Source organism: Oryza glaberrima, chromosome 6, assembly GCF_000147395.1.
Source record: "Oryza glaberrima chromosome 6, OglaRS2, whole genome shotgun sequence".
NCBI classification, from domain to species: domain Eukaryota; kingdom Viridiplantae; phylum Streptophyta; class Magnoliopsida; order Poales; family Poaceae; genus Oryza; species Oryza glaberrima.
In genome coordinates, this window is record NC_068331.1 from 4,315,389 (window position 1) to 4,332,500 (window position 17,112).

A 17,112-nucleotide genomic window follows, 5' to 3' on the forward strand; every position below is an offset into this window, starting at 1 on the left:
CCCATCGCCTTCCTCTCGCCGCCGGCGAGCCCATTACCAATGGCGAACGCGAGTGCAACGCCCAAGACCCCTCGCCGCCGCCGCCGCCGCCGCCGCGTCACGTTCCTGGCTAGGACTTGCCACCGCCTCCTCCGCTTGCTCGCCACTCGCCGCCTCCGCCGCGGTGGCCATGGCCTTAACTCCATCAGCGCCGGTGACGACTCCCCTCCCTCCGGTCAGCCGCCGCGAGGCCGGGACGCGGAGGAAGCCGAAGCGACCCAGGCGGCGGCGGCGGCGCAACGGCGGCACGAGGAGCGACACGGCGACGACGACGCCGCCGCCACCGAGGAGGCGGAGGCGGCCGTGGCGGGGAAGTACTGGGCGCAGCGGCGCAGCCTCTTCTCCCTCTACGACCGCGGCGTGCGGATGGACGCGGAGGGCTGGTACTCCGCCACCCCGGAGGCCATCGCCGCCGCGCAGGCCGCCCGCGCGCCGCCGGGATCCCTCGTCCTCGACGCCTTCGCCGGCGTCGGCGGCAACTCCATCCAGTTCGCCGCCAGGCACGCCGCCGCCACCACCTTCCATCTCTCTCCAGTTGCAAACTCGCTCGCTAACCCCCCCGTCTCCCCTGCAGGGGTTGCTACGTGGTCGCCGTGGAGATCGACCCCCGGAAGGTGGAGCTCGCGGCGCACAACGCGAGGATCTACGGCGTGGACGACATGATCGAGTTCGTCGTCGCCGATTTCTTCCACCTCGCGCCCTCCTTCAAGGTAAGCTCATCCCTTTACTCAATGATACTGAAAAATAACCCAAAAAACAAAATGAAGCATCATGCTTCGCATTTACTGAAGAAACTTGAGCAGAGCTCCAATTCGTTTATTTTCTCCTCTACTACCTTCGTCCTAAATTAGTGTTCGCTTTGACTTTTTGCTTGACCATTCATCCATTCATCTTATTTGAAAAATTAGTGCAAATATAAAAAATAATAAGTCATACTTAAAAGTACTTTTGATAATAAAACAAGTCACAAACAAAATAAATAATAATTTCATAATTTTCTTAATAAGACGAATGATCAAACGTTACAAACAAAAACTCAAAGCGATAAGTATTTTAGGACGAAGGTAGTAATTTATTTACTGTAGTTGTAAACTTGTAATAACATTTGGATGTGAGATTCTGAATTTCAAGCTGGATCAAAGTTTTTCTTTTAAAAAAGGGATTCTGATTGTTCATGTTGCATTGATCAGGCAGATTTGGTGTTCCTTTCACCGCCATGGGGAGGGCCATCCTACAGCCAAGCTCAAGTTTACTCCCTTGATATGCTGAAGCCAAGAGATGGGTATGTTGATTTTTTTTTTTTGCCGATTTCCTGTCATATCCACAATATGAAAACTAGTGTGTGTTTAATGTATGGCTTTTCATGCAGATTTACAATTTTGCAAGCTGCTCAGGAAATATCTCCAAATATCATCATGTTCTTGCCACGGAATGTGGACATAAGCCAAGTAGAGCAACTTTCTTGGTTGTCTTCTCCCCCCTTAGATTTTGCGGTACGATCTGTTTCATAACCTATTCTTTCAATATGTGATTTTTTTTCATCGAGCATTTAAAACTTTCAATATGTGAAAAATAACCTGGTATTCCTGTTGTTTTATAGAGCGAAGAGAATTACATAGAACATAGATTCAAAGGGATAACCGCCTACTTTGGAGGTGTGGCACAAGAAGTTTTGAAGCAAGGACTAATTTCTTCCTAAGGTTTCAATGTCTAGCTTCCCCTGAAATTCTAGTCTAATAGCTTGCAAATGCTCTAAGTTGGTACTGTCTCGGCGCAAGAGAAGCTAAGGCTTGATGTAAGCCCAACGTTTTTATTTGATCCAGTATGAGATGTATATCCCATATATTTGGTTTGCCACAAAGTCACTGTGTTTGTAATCATGTAATGGCCTCAACGGTGTCGGTGGCGTGGTGGGAGATTTGGTATTTTGCCGCACCACCAATTTGGATTCGATTATTTGGCATTCTGGAGTTATAGCAATTTCTACCATCATTGTCAAGATTGTCCCTAACTCCACATGCAGCGAAGCAGTCCTATCTCGTCAATGCTAAATTTAGAAAATCTATAAGCAACCCTAATTTACAGGAGAAAAATACATGGAGGGAAAACCACCATCACTGCTTCCATTCCCTTATCTCTTCAGCAACAAAGAATTAGTTCTTTTGAGAGATGGATTTTTGTCCCAAGAGGGAACGTCCAATGCCATCTAAAAAGTCATTAAAATAACTTTAAAAAAATTGGTAAGATAGAACTTTTAAATTTGACCCATATATATAATTAAAAAACAATAAAATTGACTGTGAATTACATGTTCTATACTTCTATTCGTAGTCAAATTTATTTTTTTTTCTGCTCATATAAGTTAAATTTGGAACTTATATGTGTGTGGTGTGATATATCATATATTGATATATCTTACCATTTTTATTACTTTTTTTGTGCGACATGAAAAAAAAATGAGGGATGGCCCCTCGAGGGATAAATAAAGACTTTCCCATTCTTTTGTCAATGTAAACTTTAGAAAATCTATAAACAACCTAATTTACATGACAAAAATACAAGGGAAAAAAATCACTACCACCCTTCCATACTCTTCTCTCACCAACAAAAGAATCAATTCCTCCTTCCATCCCCCAAACCCCCCAACCACCAAAAAAACAAAAATGTTCAAACAGTACATACAAACATACATATTTATATATTTACTAATGCTAACTATACTAATAATTTATATAATCGTCATCACAAGTGGTTCCTGAATGCGTGAGTTCCTCTGTTGTAGCCGTAGTAGGAGAGGTACCACCTGACGAACTTCTTGAGCCCCATCTCGAGGCTGGTCGTCGGCTTGTACCCGAGCTGCTCCCTCGCCAGGCTGATGTTGGCGTGGGTGAAGGGCACGTCGCCATTGCCGGGCATCTCGACGACGTGCCTCCTCGCCTTCACCATCAGGCACCTCTCCAGCATCGCCACCAGCGCCGGCACCGTCACCGGCGACGTGTTCCCGAGGTTGAAGATCCTGTACGGCGCCGCCCCGCGCTTCCTCCCGCCCCCGCCCGTGCTCCGCCCCGCCGTGTCCAGCGCCGCCAGGCACCCCCGCACGATGTCGTCGATGTAGGTAAAGTCCCTGGTGGTGTTAGAATATAAAGTGAATTGACCGCTTTTTCTCATTAGCTTAAAGTTTTGGATTGAACAGGTCGGTTCATGCAACTCAATATGGTATCAGAGCCAGAGTTCTTATAATACCTGGCGATGTCGACGTGATCACGGCCCCGGTACACGGTGACTGGCTTCCCCTGCAGGATGTTGCGGGTGAAGAAGAAGTAGGCCATGTCGGGGCGGCCCCAGGGACCGTACACCGTGAAGAAGCGGAGGCCGGTGATGGAGAGGCCGTAGATGTGGTTGTAGGTGTGGGTGATGGCCTCGCCGGCTTTCTTGGTGGCGGCGTAGAGCGACGCCGGCTTGTCGGTGCGGTGCGCCTCGGAGAAGGGGACGGCGTCGTTGAGGCCGTAGACGGAGGAGGAGGAGGCCCAGACGACGGCCGGCTGCGGGTCGGCGTCCTTGCAGGACTCGAGGAGGGAGACGAGGCCGGCGACGTTGGAGCGGACGTAGGAGGAGGGGTTCTCCATGGCGTAGCGGACGCCGGCCTGCGCGGCGAGGTGGAGGACGTGGGTGAAGGGGACGACGTCGAACAGCTTGGCGAGGAGGCGGCCGTCGTTGATGTCGCCGTCGACGACGAACACGCCGTGGGAGCCTAGGAGGGCGCGCCGCGCCTTCTTCAGCGACGGGTCGTAGTAGGAGTTGTAGTTGTCGATGCCGACGACGCCGTCGCCGCGCTTGCGGAGGGCGAGGGAGCAGTGCGCGCCGACGAACCCGGCGGCGCCGGTGACCAGGACGGACAGCCCGGCGCCCTCCGCCGACCCGGGCGGCCGCCGGGGCGACGCCGACGCCCTGATCTGCCGCTCCCAGTGCAGCCCGCCCCACGACGCCGCCGGGAAGTAGCGCGACGACGACGCCGCGGCGTCGCCGGCGAGGGAGCGGAAGCTCAGGTACGTCGCCGTCATCGCCACCAGGAACAGCGCCCACAGGAACATCGTCCCCGTCGACGCGAAGCACCGGTGAACCTGCCGGCTCATCGCCGCCGACGACCGCTGCTCCACCTTCACCTTCCCCGGCGTCGACGGGTACATCACCTCGGCCTCCTCCTCCTCCACCACCACCCGCATCCTCTTCCTCTCCTCCTCCTCACGCAACCAAACAACACACCACCGTCGATTGATCAAATCTTTTTGAGTTCCGTTGCTCGAAAAAGATTTAGAAATTTTGAGTTCTTGCTGGTTTTGGGTGGTTTGTTGTTCTGAGAAATGAATTCTTTTTTGTTTTCTTTAATTTTTTTGGCCGTGGGAAATGGGCGGGAGGGATTAGTGGAGCGTGCGAAGGATGTTGCATAAATAGCGGTGGTTTTGTGTTCGGAGGCTCGGCGATGATGGTGGGGGTCCCTGTAATTTAGCACTGTTTATTTTTAGGCCATATGGTATAACATTTGAGGATGTTTTGAAAATGGCAGGACCATCATCCATTGAATGCATGAGATTTGCGAAGAAATAGGGAACATATGTGTCGAGGTTTGTCTAGCATTTTAATCCTTTCCTTATGCCATTAGGCCAATACCATGCCATTAGTTGGTTTCGGATGCAGGTCGTCTGAAGTACTGCATGTGTAGTACTGCTTGCCCCTCGGGCTCACATGCCAGTGAGTAGGGGATCTCAATTGGTTGGTTTCAGTTTTGTATAACCTAAACAAAACCCACTATATTTAGACTTGATGCCAATGCAATGATGTACCTATTATTATGTCATGCGCTGAAAAGTGTAGTGTGAGTGGTTTCCGAGCATCCGAGTGCCTCTCTTTTAGCACATCAAAATGTGATGGAGGCTAGAACAAATTTATAAAACCGTTGAGCTTAGTTTTCTTCTACTTGATATTTGTGTTAAGAAACTTAGAGCTCGACCAATGATGGCATGACCCAAATATATTTATTGGGTCCACCAAACTTTCTATATATGGATTTGCACTACTGTCTACAGAGGAGAGGGACTACTCATTTTGTATGTCCACTTTTGCTCTTAAATTATACAACCGTGTTGGACTATTCTGTGTATTATCAAGCACAAAGCTTTACTGGAGACCAAGGTAGAAGAAGGTAGAGGAATCTCTTGATCCAATTTGCATTTTGAGAATTGTACTAAAAAAATGAATTTCTTGTATCCTCCTTGTTCCGTTTTCGTGACTCTTGACGAAAACCACCATTACCGACTTGGAGTCACTGGCTGCTAGGGATTGGGGGTTTTTAACGTCATCCATGGTAAACAAGAAGTCGATGTTGCATGTATGGAGCATAGACGACGTCAGATCGTGCCATTGAACGACCAGGGAACACACGACAGTGTCCGCTGGCTGTGCCCTGCACGCGGCCTGTTAATGGGTGGAAAAAATATATTGTACGGATCTGTTTGGTAGAGCTTCAACTTCTAAATTTAGCTTTAGGAGTTGAGCTTATAGTAGAGTTGTGGAGCTCCCTAAATCTAGCTCCACCTCTCTAGTTCATTTTGTGAGAGTGCTTCGCCCAGAGAGGTGGAGTTGGAGCTGAAGCTGTGCTCAGCACCATCGAGGAGTGGACAAGATGAGCCCGGGCGTCCTCCTCATCATCGCCGTCCTCGACGTCGTCATCTTCCTCTTCGGCATTCTCAACCTGCCTCGACGTCGTCTTCTTCCTCTTCGGTATTCATTCTCAACCTGTTAGTGCAGAATCTCCTCAGGGCTCAGACAGACTTCAAAGTTCAAACAGAATTGGCCCTAAATTTTCGACATATCTGGCCATTGAGTGGTGTGCTCTGACGCTGAGACTCCGCTTGTTTTACACAGGGTTCAGACTTCAGACTTTCAGTTGCTCCCCTGCAGCAACAGCCAACAAGCCCACCCTTGCAGAAGCTTTGTCGCTAGGAATCTGGTTTCTGAACTTTTGGAAATTCGGAATGTCGTTGAGATGAACAACGCATCTGCAATCTCACCTCCCTCTAGCAGAGTTTTAGTGTTCTCCATTTTCTTTTAACGAAACGACAGAAGAAGCTCTACCTCGAATATTCTACCTCCGTCCTTGATATAAGTGGTCTTGCTCGTGTATTACATGAACAAAATCCTTTAGGTTATCTTCGTTGATTTTTTTAATACGCGCTTAACCATTTAACCATTTGTCAAAAAATTTACTACGTAAATATAATTTATTTTGTTGTGAGTTGTTTTATTAATAAAAATAATTTAAATCTTATAATTTACATATAATTTTTGAATGAGACGGATAGTCAAAGTGTTGAAAAGTGAATGGCGTCTTTTATTGAAAAGAAGCGGAGGATGTATATTATAGAACCGAGGGAGCAGTATTAGCAAGGAATAGAAGTGTTCTACATTTTTTTTACCGACACCGTAGTTTTTTTTGAGTGAATAGCCAATACGGTCCTGAAGTTTTGCTTCGTGCTCAGTTTAGTCCTCGGGGTTTCAAATCGTCCAAACAAATCCTCCAAATTAATTATTTGGGTTAATATAGTCTTTGGACTAAAAAAATGCCACATGAGCATGCTAAGCCATCCTCGCATGCAGCGGTATGAATGAAATGACAATTTACCCTTGTATACCATATATAAAAGAAATAAAAGACAAACATAAAAAAATAGCCAGCCAGCCCAAGTCCAACATTGTTGCAGATGGGTGGCCAACAAAGGAATTTACACGACTAGTGCTTGGCTGCAGCAATCGTAAGCAAGGGTAGAATGGTCATTTCATTCATACCACTGCATGCGAGGATGACTTGGCATGCTTACATAGTTTTTTTCCAAGGACTATATTAACCCAAATGATTAATTTGGAGGATTTGTTTGGACGATTTGAAACATCAATAAATGAATTGAGCCCGAAGCGAAACTTCAGGGACCGTATTAGCTATTCACCCCCTTTTTTTTTTTAAATCGACACCGTAGTTTGATAAGTTAACCGCATCAGTAGTTCAGTGCAAGCTTTAGCATGACGTCATCACCTACCATCTCTTCCCTCCAACGTCGCCTCACAGAACAAGCTCCTGTGTTAGTACCATACGACGCGTAGGGACGGATCTACCATGGGGGCTATGGGGTCTCAAGCCCCCACTACCGGTGTTGCAACCATAAGGCCATTCACAGTGCGGTGAGGTGGCGTTTAGCCTCACCTCGCCAGCGCGTAGATTCCAAGCCACGTCGGCATGGAGGGAGGAGCAGCCAAGAAAGGGGAGCTTCATTTGGCCACCCGAACCTCCTCAAAATTTGTCAGAGAAAGCTAGAATTTGTTTTTGGAGAAAGCAGAGACGAGAGAAGGAGGGGTTGATGAAAAGTGACTTGTGACCTGTGGGACCCATTAAAAATAGTCTGCATAGGGATTTCGCACTGTGAGTCTTGTGACTTGTGAAGTTCCTCATTCTACCTAGCAGCCCAGGACCAGCAAAATTGCCCGGCACATTGTAAACACCCTAAGAGCCCTATGAAGTATTGAAGCCCCCAATAAAATTTTATGTCATACATTTATTAAAAGAGAGGGCTATAGTTTTGTATGGTTTGTTCAGTCCCCCCTATTAGTTCTTTCTGGATCCACTCCTGGCGACGCGCTCCGTGCTCAGCACCATCGAGGACAAGATGAGCCCAGGTGTGCTTCTCGTCATCGCCATCCTCGCCGTCGTCTTCTTCCTCTTCGGCCTACTCAACCTGTTGGTGCTGAACCTATGTGACACTTACATGTGGTCCTATGTTTTTTTTAACTTTTTTATGATTAGGATGTCACGTCATTCAAAACAACCATAAGTGCTGCCAAGGGATTTTACCTGAACGGTTTTGTAAAGATGGGGGGTGAAGATTTCTGGTATTGCGGTTTCGGGATGTTTATTAAACTCGCCGTAAAGATAGGTATGGATAGTGGACTTATTCCAAATACGGATAATACACCATACAACTATTAGAAAAAAATAATCTATGGGTAAAAATTATATATATGTTTTTAGCAACTTAAATAATAATACTGAAAAGTACACTTCCATAAAAAAAACTTCAATATTAAATTTTAAAATCCATATTTTGGTAGTAACTGATGTTGTATACATGAATCGATGGGGCCCTGAGAAACTAAGGGCTGTACACGTGTTTTCAACTCCTATTATGATTTTACCTCTATTATTTCAACCTTTTCATTTTGTCCCCATTTTCTAGCCTGAAGCTTATGCTGTCTCGTTTTGGAGGATTTGACAGTTTTAAAATTCGTGTCGAAATAGAGGCAAAACTAATGTTAAGTTTGTGCATGCCCTCAATTTGTTTTACTGAACAAGAAAAATTTTGAGTTCAAACAAACCCACATTTTTTTGTCTTCTCACATCTATATGATTTGCATCCAAACAAACCCACTTTTTTCTACTCAAATTTAGTAGCGCCAAAGCTTATTCAACCGTTTGTTTTCTTACTACAAGTCCAAGGTACACTCTAAAATAAGGTCTTGTTTAGTTCCCACACAAAAATTTTACACCCTATCACATCAAACGTTTGAATACATCCATTAAGTATTAAATAGTATAGGCTAAAAAATAACTAATTGTATAGATTGCGACTAATTTGCGAGACGAATCTTTTAAGCCTAATTACTCCATGATTTGACAATGTGGTGCTACAGTAAACATTTGTTAATGATGAATTAATTAGGCTTAATAAATTCGTCTCGCGGTTTACTGACGGATTCTGTAATTAGTATTTTTATTAGTGCCCGAACACCACATGCGATACCCTATATAATACCCGATATGTATAGATGGCCATAAGGCCCGAGGCCCGAAGGCCCGAAGGCCCAGCCCATGGCACGGCTTTTTGGCCTAGCCCAAGCACGGCACGGCCTGACCGCCGGGCCGTGCCTGGGCCTCCCCACTAGCACGCTGAGCTGGCCCGGCACGGTTGGGCCGGATGGGCCGGCAGGCCAGGCCCGGTACACAAAGTATAGGGATTAAAAATAGACATATAAATGTCATGTCCAAATAATAGGGACCTTAAATAGACTTATTTAGCTATTAATATATCACAGCCCAAAGAAGAGGGAAGTAAAATAGACTTTTTTAGCTATATATATGTCACAGCCTATAGGAGGGAGGAAAATTAGACTTATTATAAGGAAAAGCACGATGGGCCGTTGTGCCTTCGGGCCAGGCCGGCACGGCCCGAGGCGTGTTGGGCCGTGCCTGGGCCGTGAGTGCGGCACGTGGGCTGGCACGGCACGGCCCGGTGCGTCGGTCGGGCCGTGCCGGCCCGACAAGCCTCGGCCAAGGCACGGTCGGGCCTAAGCCGTGCCGTGCCGGGTGGCCCACATGGCCATCTATACCGATATGACACGCCAAAACTTTACACCGCTGGATCTAAACACCCCCCTGAAATTGGATAACAAAATGTGATTACTATGCGAGTTCACCCGTACCAAATCTATAACATGAACTTGAATCTGAGTATTCAGTAAAACCTATAGCATGGACCCTAGCCATTTATTCATGCTTTTACCAAATTTCGAGTATACTTCAAATACCATCACATAAGTCAGGATTTACTCAAATACTAACACTTAAAAGGGCTTAGCTAGAATACCATCCTTCATCCTTAATCAAGGTGTCTTTGCTAAAATACTACCCCGGACGGAGATACCCCCGTAGCTTCTTCTTTCTCCCTCCCTCCAATGACTGAATAGGTCACCGGTGGCCACTGCTGGCTCCACTGCCATGGCATCGCTCGTGTTGTCTCAACGACCGTCGCACGCCACCTCGCTCGTGTCATCTAGGTTGGCCGCTGTCACGCGTCGCCGCCCCACCCTGACACCTTGCTACCGCCGGCAATTGGGGTGCTGCCCTCCCTACCATCCGTCCATCCTGGTATGTGCCGGTGAGGCAGCGCAGTGGCCGCCGGCAACCTCTTCAAGCATGGGAAGGAGGAAAATGAGCTAGTGGCATTTTCTTTCGGGAAGGTATTTAGCAAAGACACATTCACTATAGATGGTATTTTAGCAAAGCTCATTTTAAATGATGGTATTTTAGTGAATAATAAGATGGTATTTTAGATATGGAATTTTCTCCTAAATTTTTGGCCTGTCTGGACGTGTCAGGGGATGGAGTGACACCTTGATGAATGGTGTGTTCTGACTCTGCTTGTTTTACGTGGGTTCACATCGTCTGCTGTTGAGACTAACGGCAAACTTGCCGTTGCATTCATCCGTGCGACTCCTCCTATCAACGGCTGTATGAAGTGATCCCACCATGATTAATTAGGCCTACTAATCAGCATAATTACTAATTTCTCTTAAAAAAATCAGAAAACAGAATATGCACTTGGCGGCAAAGCGTGTGAGAACAAAAGTAGAGTAGACTGTTTTTTTAAGATTTAATAAATTCTATTTTTTAACTTATATCAGTCTATACATTTGCAGGGTGATTCAGATGGCTGTGAGTTGTATTCTCAAGGATTTTGTTAGTAGCTTCATTTCGCTACTAGTTTTTGGATGAAAAATACTCTATATGGGACATAATAGTAGTACGGCAATACTGTTTTTGTCAAATGAATACTTAAATAGTATTTTATAAGATATGTAATATTGTTGTTCGAGGATTTGGATAGCTCTTAGTATAATAGAAGCTTGCTTTGCTGTAGTATTTTGCTCTGCTCTGCTTCTATGCTCGCACGCTTTGCCGCCGAGTGCGTATTCTATTTGCTGATTTTTTTTTTCAAAAGAGAAATAAGTAATTCTGCTGATTAGTAGTCCATAATTAATCTCTGCTGATTAGTAGTCCATAATTAATCATAATAATAGGATCACTTTATGCAGCTGTTGATAAGAGGATGTGTGGCACGGATGAATACAACGGCAATGTTTGCCATTAGCCTCAACGGCAGACGATGTGAACCCGTTTTACGTAGGATTCAGATTTTCAGTTGCTCCCCTGCAACAACAAGCCAACCCTTGCAGAGGCTTGTCGCTAGGGAATCAGCAAAATGTGTTTCTGAACTTTTGGAAATCCGGAATGTCGTCGAGATGAACAATACACCTGCAATCTGCAGTATCAGTATGCTCCCTCTTGCAGAGCTCTCCAATTCTTTTTTTTACTGACACGTAGTTTTTTTTTTTAAATTACACGCTACAACACAGACACTCACAACACACGCACACTCACCCCTATGAACACACGCACGTAAACCATACCCCTACGAGCATCTTTAAAGACTGAACCTGTAAATTCAAGAGATTGACGAAGTCATCACAGACGCCTCGCTGCGTGCAACTATGAGTGTATGTGCCCAACTTTGATCTTCTATCTTATTTGAAATTTTTTTATAATTGGTATTTTTGTTGTTATAAGATAATAAAATATGAATAATACTTTATATGTGATTTATGTTTTAAATTGTTTTTCAAAATTTTTCAAATAAAACGGACGATCAAAATTGAGCACGGAAAAGAATGGCTGCAATTAAAATGAGTCGGAGCGAGTAGCCGCACCAGGGCAAGTACTATGGACATCCAAGCACAAGCTCCAAGATGCCACATAGGACTAAATAGTGAGGTGGAGGAGAGAAGAAGGATGAGAGAGAAATAGTCACCTCTCAGGGCAAGTTTTATAAAAGAGGTGGATGTTGCATCTAATTTTGACCACATCATCAACAAATAAATGTAGAGGTAACATGTATAATATATCATATCTATACTAATTCTAATACACTAGCCCCAATGTTTGTTTGCCCAATCTACTCTTCGCCTCTCTCCTTTTGTCTTGAATTTTGTGAAGTAGTTGCCTCTTGCATGAGAGGTGGCTGCTTATCTCTCTCATCTCTTCTCTCCTCCACCTCACTATTTTAGCTTATGTGGCATCTAGGAGATTGTGCTTGGATACCCATAGTACTTGCCCTCATGCAAGGGGCAGCCCCTACACAAACTTCAATAAACATGTGAGGGTGTTAGAGATATTGAGGATTGTGTGGTAGAGGTGACCTATTATACCTATCACCTCTTAATTTAATTATGTATATTATGCATGAAATTGGATGTGATAGTCACCTCTACTATAAAACTTGCCCTCACTAGTTTCATTGCATTGCATACATCATCATGACGTCATCACCTACCATCTCTTCTTCTCTACAACGTCGCCTCGTATTACAAGAAGCTCTTCTTCTTCTCGTGTTACCATTTGTGACAACAATGGACACGTCGGCGTCCACCTCGCCGCCGCCGCCGCCGCCGCGCTCTGTGCTCAGCACCATCGAGGACAAGATGAGCCCGGGCGTCCTCCTCATCATCGCCATCCTCGCCGTCGTCTTCTTCCTCTTCGGCTTGCTCAACCTGCTGATCCAGAACCTGCTCCGGATGCGCCGGGCGCGGCGGCGGCGGCGGCGCGTGGGCGACGGCGGCGTCGGCATGGGCAGCCCGACGGCGTTCCAGGGTCAGCTCCAGCAGCTGTTCCACCTCCACGACGCCGGCGTCGACCAGACCTTCATCGACGCGCTCCCCGTCTTCGTCTACCGCGCCGTCGTCGGCGCCGGGATCCGCAAGGACGACCCGTTCGACTGCGCCGTGTGCCTGTGCGAGTTCGCCGGCGACGACAAGCTCCGCCTCCTCCCGACGTGCGGCCACGCGTTCCACGTGCCCTGCATCGACGCCTGGCTGCTGTCGCACTCCACGTGCCCCATCTGCCGCGGCAGCGTCCTCGCCGCCGCCGCCGCCGCCGACGACGACGACGACTCGTCGGCGTCCACCCCGGTAGCGCGGCGCGTGCTCGACTCGGAGAGCCTCGGCGAGGCGTTCGCCAACAATGGAGGTGGGGACAGCGAGGGGTCTTCTCCCAAGGCGGCGGCGGCGGAGGAGGAGGAGATCGTCGAGGTGAAGCTTGGCAAGCTCAAGTGCATCGACGGCAATGGCAATGCCGGCGACCTCGCCGTCGTCAAAGGCACCACCACCAGCAACGACGCCGACATCGGCGGCGGCGGCAGGGGAGATCTTGGACAGAGACGGTGCTTCTCCATGGGATCCTACGAGTACGTCATGGACGAGCACGCCGCGCTCCGCGTCGCCGTCAGGACGCCCAAGCGGAGGCCGGCGAGGTCGAGGTCTCGCCGCCGGCTCGCGCTGTCGGAGTGCGACTTCGCGGGCTCCGCCTCCAAGAAGGGCGCGTGGGAGGCGGCGGTGACAGAGGCCGCGTCGGCGACGGCGGCGGCGAGGCTGAACAAGGACAGCTTCTCCGTGTCCAAGACCTGGATGATGTCAGCCACTAAGAAGGAAGATGGCCGGACGGCGGCGGAATTGGCCGGCGGCGGGAGGCGCGCGGCGTCGTTCCGGTGGCCGGCGATGGCCGAGGCCAGCAAGAAGCATGGCGGGATTAACGACGAGCGCCGCGACGTCGAGGCCGGCGGCAATGGCGACTCGTCTCTCGCCGACGAGCGGCCGTCGTTGGCGAGGACGGCGCTGCAGTACATCGTCGGCGCCGGCGCCGGCGGCGGCGGGCGGCAGCAGAACAGCAGAGTTGGAAGCCATTCTTGAGCCATTTGGTTTGCACATTGAACACAGAAAAAATGTCCCCTTAATTTATTTTTCTTTTGATTGATTTTTTCCCTACTTTTCTTTTCTTTTCCAAAATGATTATAGTGATCGCAAAGCAACAAATTTGTGAAAAAAAGAGTTAATTTAACAAGTGCATTTGTGTGTTAGTCATGGTCATATTAATTAGTTCGAGACAAAAGGTATTCTTGGTCTTCACTGGTTTGAAATATCAGATTGTAGTGTAACATAAGCCAGGTTGATTTGCTTTTAAAGTTCAGCAGAATAGGAGGAACTTGGAAGACACTCATGAACAAAAGAAGCATTGGTTGTTTGGATTTGTCAGGTTGACAGTGATGGAATTAAATCAAATTAGCAAACCTTATAACAACCACTGCAGATTAATATTTGTATCATATGTGGCAATATAATTTGTCTTATGCATCATTTTAGGATGGCACGAAATTTTTATCTGAATAAACAAGTGCAGAACACTTGGCTTAGCTGTCTCACCACTGCATCTGATCTAACTTAAGCATTCTTGGTTTAAACTGAACCAAGAACTGGCTAATACAGACAAAGTGTATGCAGGCATGGCAATGAAACTATGCAAGTGAGAGAAGTGGATTCTCTCTAATTAATGACATAAACAAATCAGCCAGTCAAATCCCTCATTAAAGAAGCTGAACCCAGTGTCTTGTTTGCATAATTGTTACTACTACTAAGCATTTAGTGAAAGTGCTGGCAACATTTGACTTGCAACTGCCTCATCAGGGTCTGGTGTGCATGTGATGAGAAGGTGAGAGGAAGCTTGATTATCGGAGTTTCAAATACAAATCCATTTTTCTTGCCATGTTATGCTTGATTTCATGAGCTGTTCTTCTGTTGGAGCTGAGTTTTTGTTTGAGTAGTGGACTCGTGTGCAAGATAGTAATACTGCATTTACAGGCTGTTGCAACTTGCAACAGTACAAGCACTTTGCTCCTTTTGTCTGCAGGCTGTTGCAACAGTACAGATGTGCAATACTACTTCACTGTGATGTAGGTGCCCAAATTTATAAGAGTTTAAATACCAACCTTGATGATGCTGCGCCACCGTCAGATTTTTGTCTGTTTAGTCGTCAGGTAATATTTTTGGCAGATCAACAATTTCATTGTAGCATGGATGGAATGAAATTGGATCTCCCTATTAAAGAATGGTGGCTGAATGCCTCTACCTCTGTACCTTCCCTGAAACTTTATTTCAGAAGATAGGTTCAGACTTCAAAGTTACAATTCTAATAATAGGTTTGTAAAAAAGCTTAAGCTGACGAGAAAATGTGGATGATATAAAGTAGAACTTTCATGAACTTTTGTAGTAGCTTGCCTTGTGACAAGTCACAATCGATATATTTTGCCCTTTTCAATCAAAGAACCTTCTTGTATATCTGTGCATAGAATATATTTAATTTGAAAGGAAAGTAAAACATAGAATTGCAGAATGGTAGCTTGTATTGTGCATTTGTGCCACCTAGGTCACTAAGCTAAGCTGGTGAGTCAAATTTTGTAGAGAGCAGAGGACCACATACAGCTACAGTAAAGCGAACTTTTGAATTCTTTTCGCTTGTTTTTAACTCAAGTTCACGGTGTGTTCATGCTGGATGCATCATTAGTTCACAAATCCGGGTGAGCTAAAGTTGAATGCGACCGGTCAATCGGCACAAAAGCATGTTTGGAATTGACCATGTTAGGAGAACAGGAGCAAAGCTAGCATGCATGCATCATCTTGAGTAGATGACAAGGTTCAGACACAACAAGCAAAGCATGAGTAGTTCAGTATTAGCAGGTCTGAAGACCATGGAGAATTGGAGATAGAAGAGGTCAAGGAAAGGAGAAACAGGTCTGGGCCATCTTCAGAAAAAAATAATCAAATATAAGTACCAGTTTACATTACACAATATAGAAGCTTGAGAGATGATCAGTGAAGTAGCTTAAAAGATTGGAGATTTAAGACTGCTAGTTGCACATGAGTAGTTGAGGAACTGTCAGCAATTACCATGACAGGTTGGAGATTTTAAGTTTGAAATGCTATCCAATAAACAAGTGTGGTCACTCCTGCGCATCGTTTTTTTTTAATATAGTTTGATATTAAGGTACTGAAACATAGTTTTAGTTTTTTTTTTGTTAGACAAGTTGCAAATGATGAACGTGAGTTTTCTGGTTTTCTTCCACAATTCCTGCAATTAAATTGATTCATGTATAAATCCAGCAAAGTTAATGCATAATATCTACTCCACGAAGACCCTAAAAATTTCTACCATTCTGACAGACTCGACAGAGGTTCTCTATTGAGGTAATATTGCAAATAAATACTTGCATAAAGAACAGAACTGATGCAAATAAAAAGGTTCTGTATATTATCTTTTTCAATCGAAAAATGTGCTCCATTGTCTTGCCCTTCACTGGATTTCTGTACAACAATTTTAAATTTTCTTTTGAAAAAGAATTCATGGATTTAAGTGTGGGCTACTAGATTTACCAGTGGTTAATCACTGACAAGTTTTTTCTGCCTTGCCATGGCAAGATTGAAAGAACAAAATTTATAACTAAGTTATTTTCGGTTTGTTACCCTTTACTTACAAAATCAAATAGGCTATTCAGATAAGCATATCTGGTGTGCTTGTAAACTCCTGCATCCTCCGAAATCAAAATAAACCAAAAGAATCCCTGATCAAAGTGATCGTCAGCTCAATGTGCCATAACCCATAACTTACTCCTCCCTTTCATGTTATAAGATGTTTTGACTTTAGTCAAAATCAAACTGCTTCAAGTTTGACCAAGTTTTTAGAAAAAATAGTAATATTTTTGACCCAAAATAAATTTATTATAAAAATATACTTAATTATCAATTTAATAAAACTAATTTAGTAATATAAATATTATTATATTTTTCTACAAACTTAAAACAGTTTAACTTTAATCAAAGTCAAAATATCTTATAAACGGAGAGAGTACTGGTACTGTTCATCATCAGTTGAGCCTGCAAGCTGCAACAACCCCCTTGTCCCATGCTGCCGTCCCCAATCTGAACCTCATATTCTCATCCCATCTGTGCGATCGATCGATGCACGCGCTACATCACTATCATCCTTCGACCAAATCCCCAAAGCGTCACTAATCCTTTTTTTTTTGTCGGCGTGGATGGAGTCACTCGCTTACTCATCCCTGCACTTTGACAACTGACATCATCACCAGGAAAGAGAAGATTATGCCCCCATTTGATTTGTACAAAAAAATATAGAAAAATTAGAGGATTTTAATTCTATAAGAAAAATAGTACTTATCAAGGTCTTTGAAACAAATGATTGAATTATTTCCTTTGAAATCCCTATGGAATAGGCAATAATATAGAGATTTTAAAGAAAAGTTAGCAAGAGCTTCAATATGTTGAGTCTATTTTTCTCATCCGATTCCT

At 45.4% G+C, this 17,112-nt stretch overlaps 3 protein-coding genes across 3 annotated transcripts; 2 read left to right on the forward strand and 1 right to left on the reverse strand.

Annotated features, from left to right (window-relative positions):
• Positions 1-39: 39 nt before the first annotated feature.
• Positions 40-2,000, forward strand: LOC127777563 (uncharacterized). Its single transcript, XM_052304171.1, has 5 exons — positions 40-539; positions 614-749; positions 1,230-1,321; positions 1,409-1,532; positions 1,640-2,000. The coding sequence occupies exons 1-5, from the start codon at positions 40-42 to the stop codon at positions 1,736-1,738; spliced, it is 951 nt and encodes a 316-aa protein (XP_052160131.1). The 3' UTR covers positions 1,739-2,000.
• A 481-nt stretch (positions 2,001-2,481) lies between these two features.
• On the reverse strand, positions 2,482-4,444 carry LOC127777483 (UDP-glucuronate 4-epimerase 1-like). Its single transcript, XM_052304081.1, has 2 exons — positions 3,283-4,444; positions 2,482-3,163 (listed from the first exon to the last, which is right to left on the reverse strand). Exons 1-2 carry the CDS (start codon positions 4,260-4,262, stop codon positions 2,782-2,784), a joined length of 1,362 nt encoding a protein of 453 aa, XP_052160041.1. The 5' UTR covers positions 4,263-4,444; the 3' UTR covers positions 2,482-2,781.
• Positions 4,445-12,327: 7,883 nt separating this feature from the next.
• Positions 12,328-13,899, forward strand: LOC127777635 (putative RING-H2 finger protein ATL49). The gene has a single exon (XM_052304238.1). It carries the CDS (start codon positions 12,328-12,330, stop codon positions 13,660-13,662), a length of 1,335 nt encoding a protein of 444 aa, XP_052160198.1. The 3' UTR covers positions 13,663-13,899.
• The last annotated feature ends 3,213 nt before the right edge of the window (positions 13,900-17,112 follow it).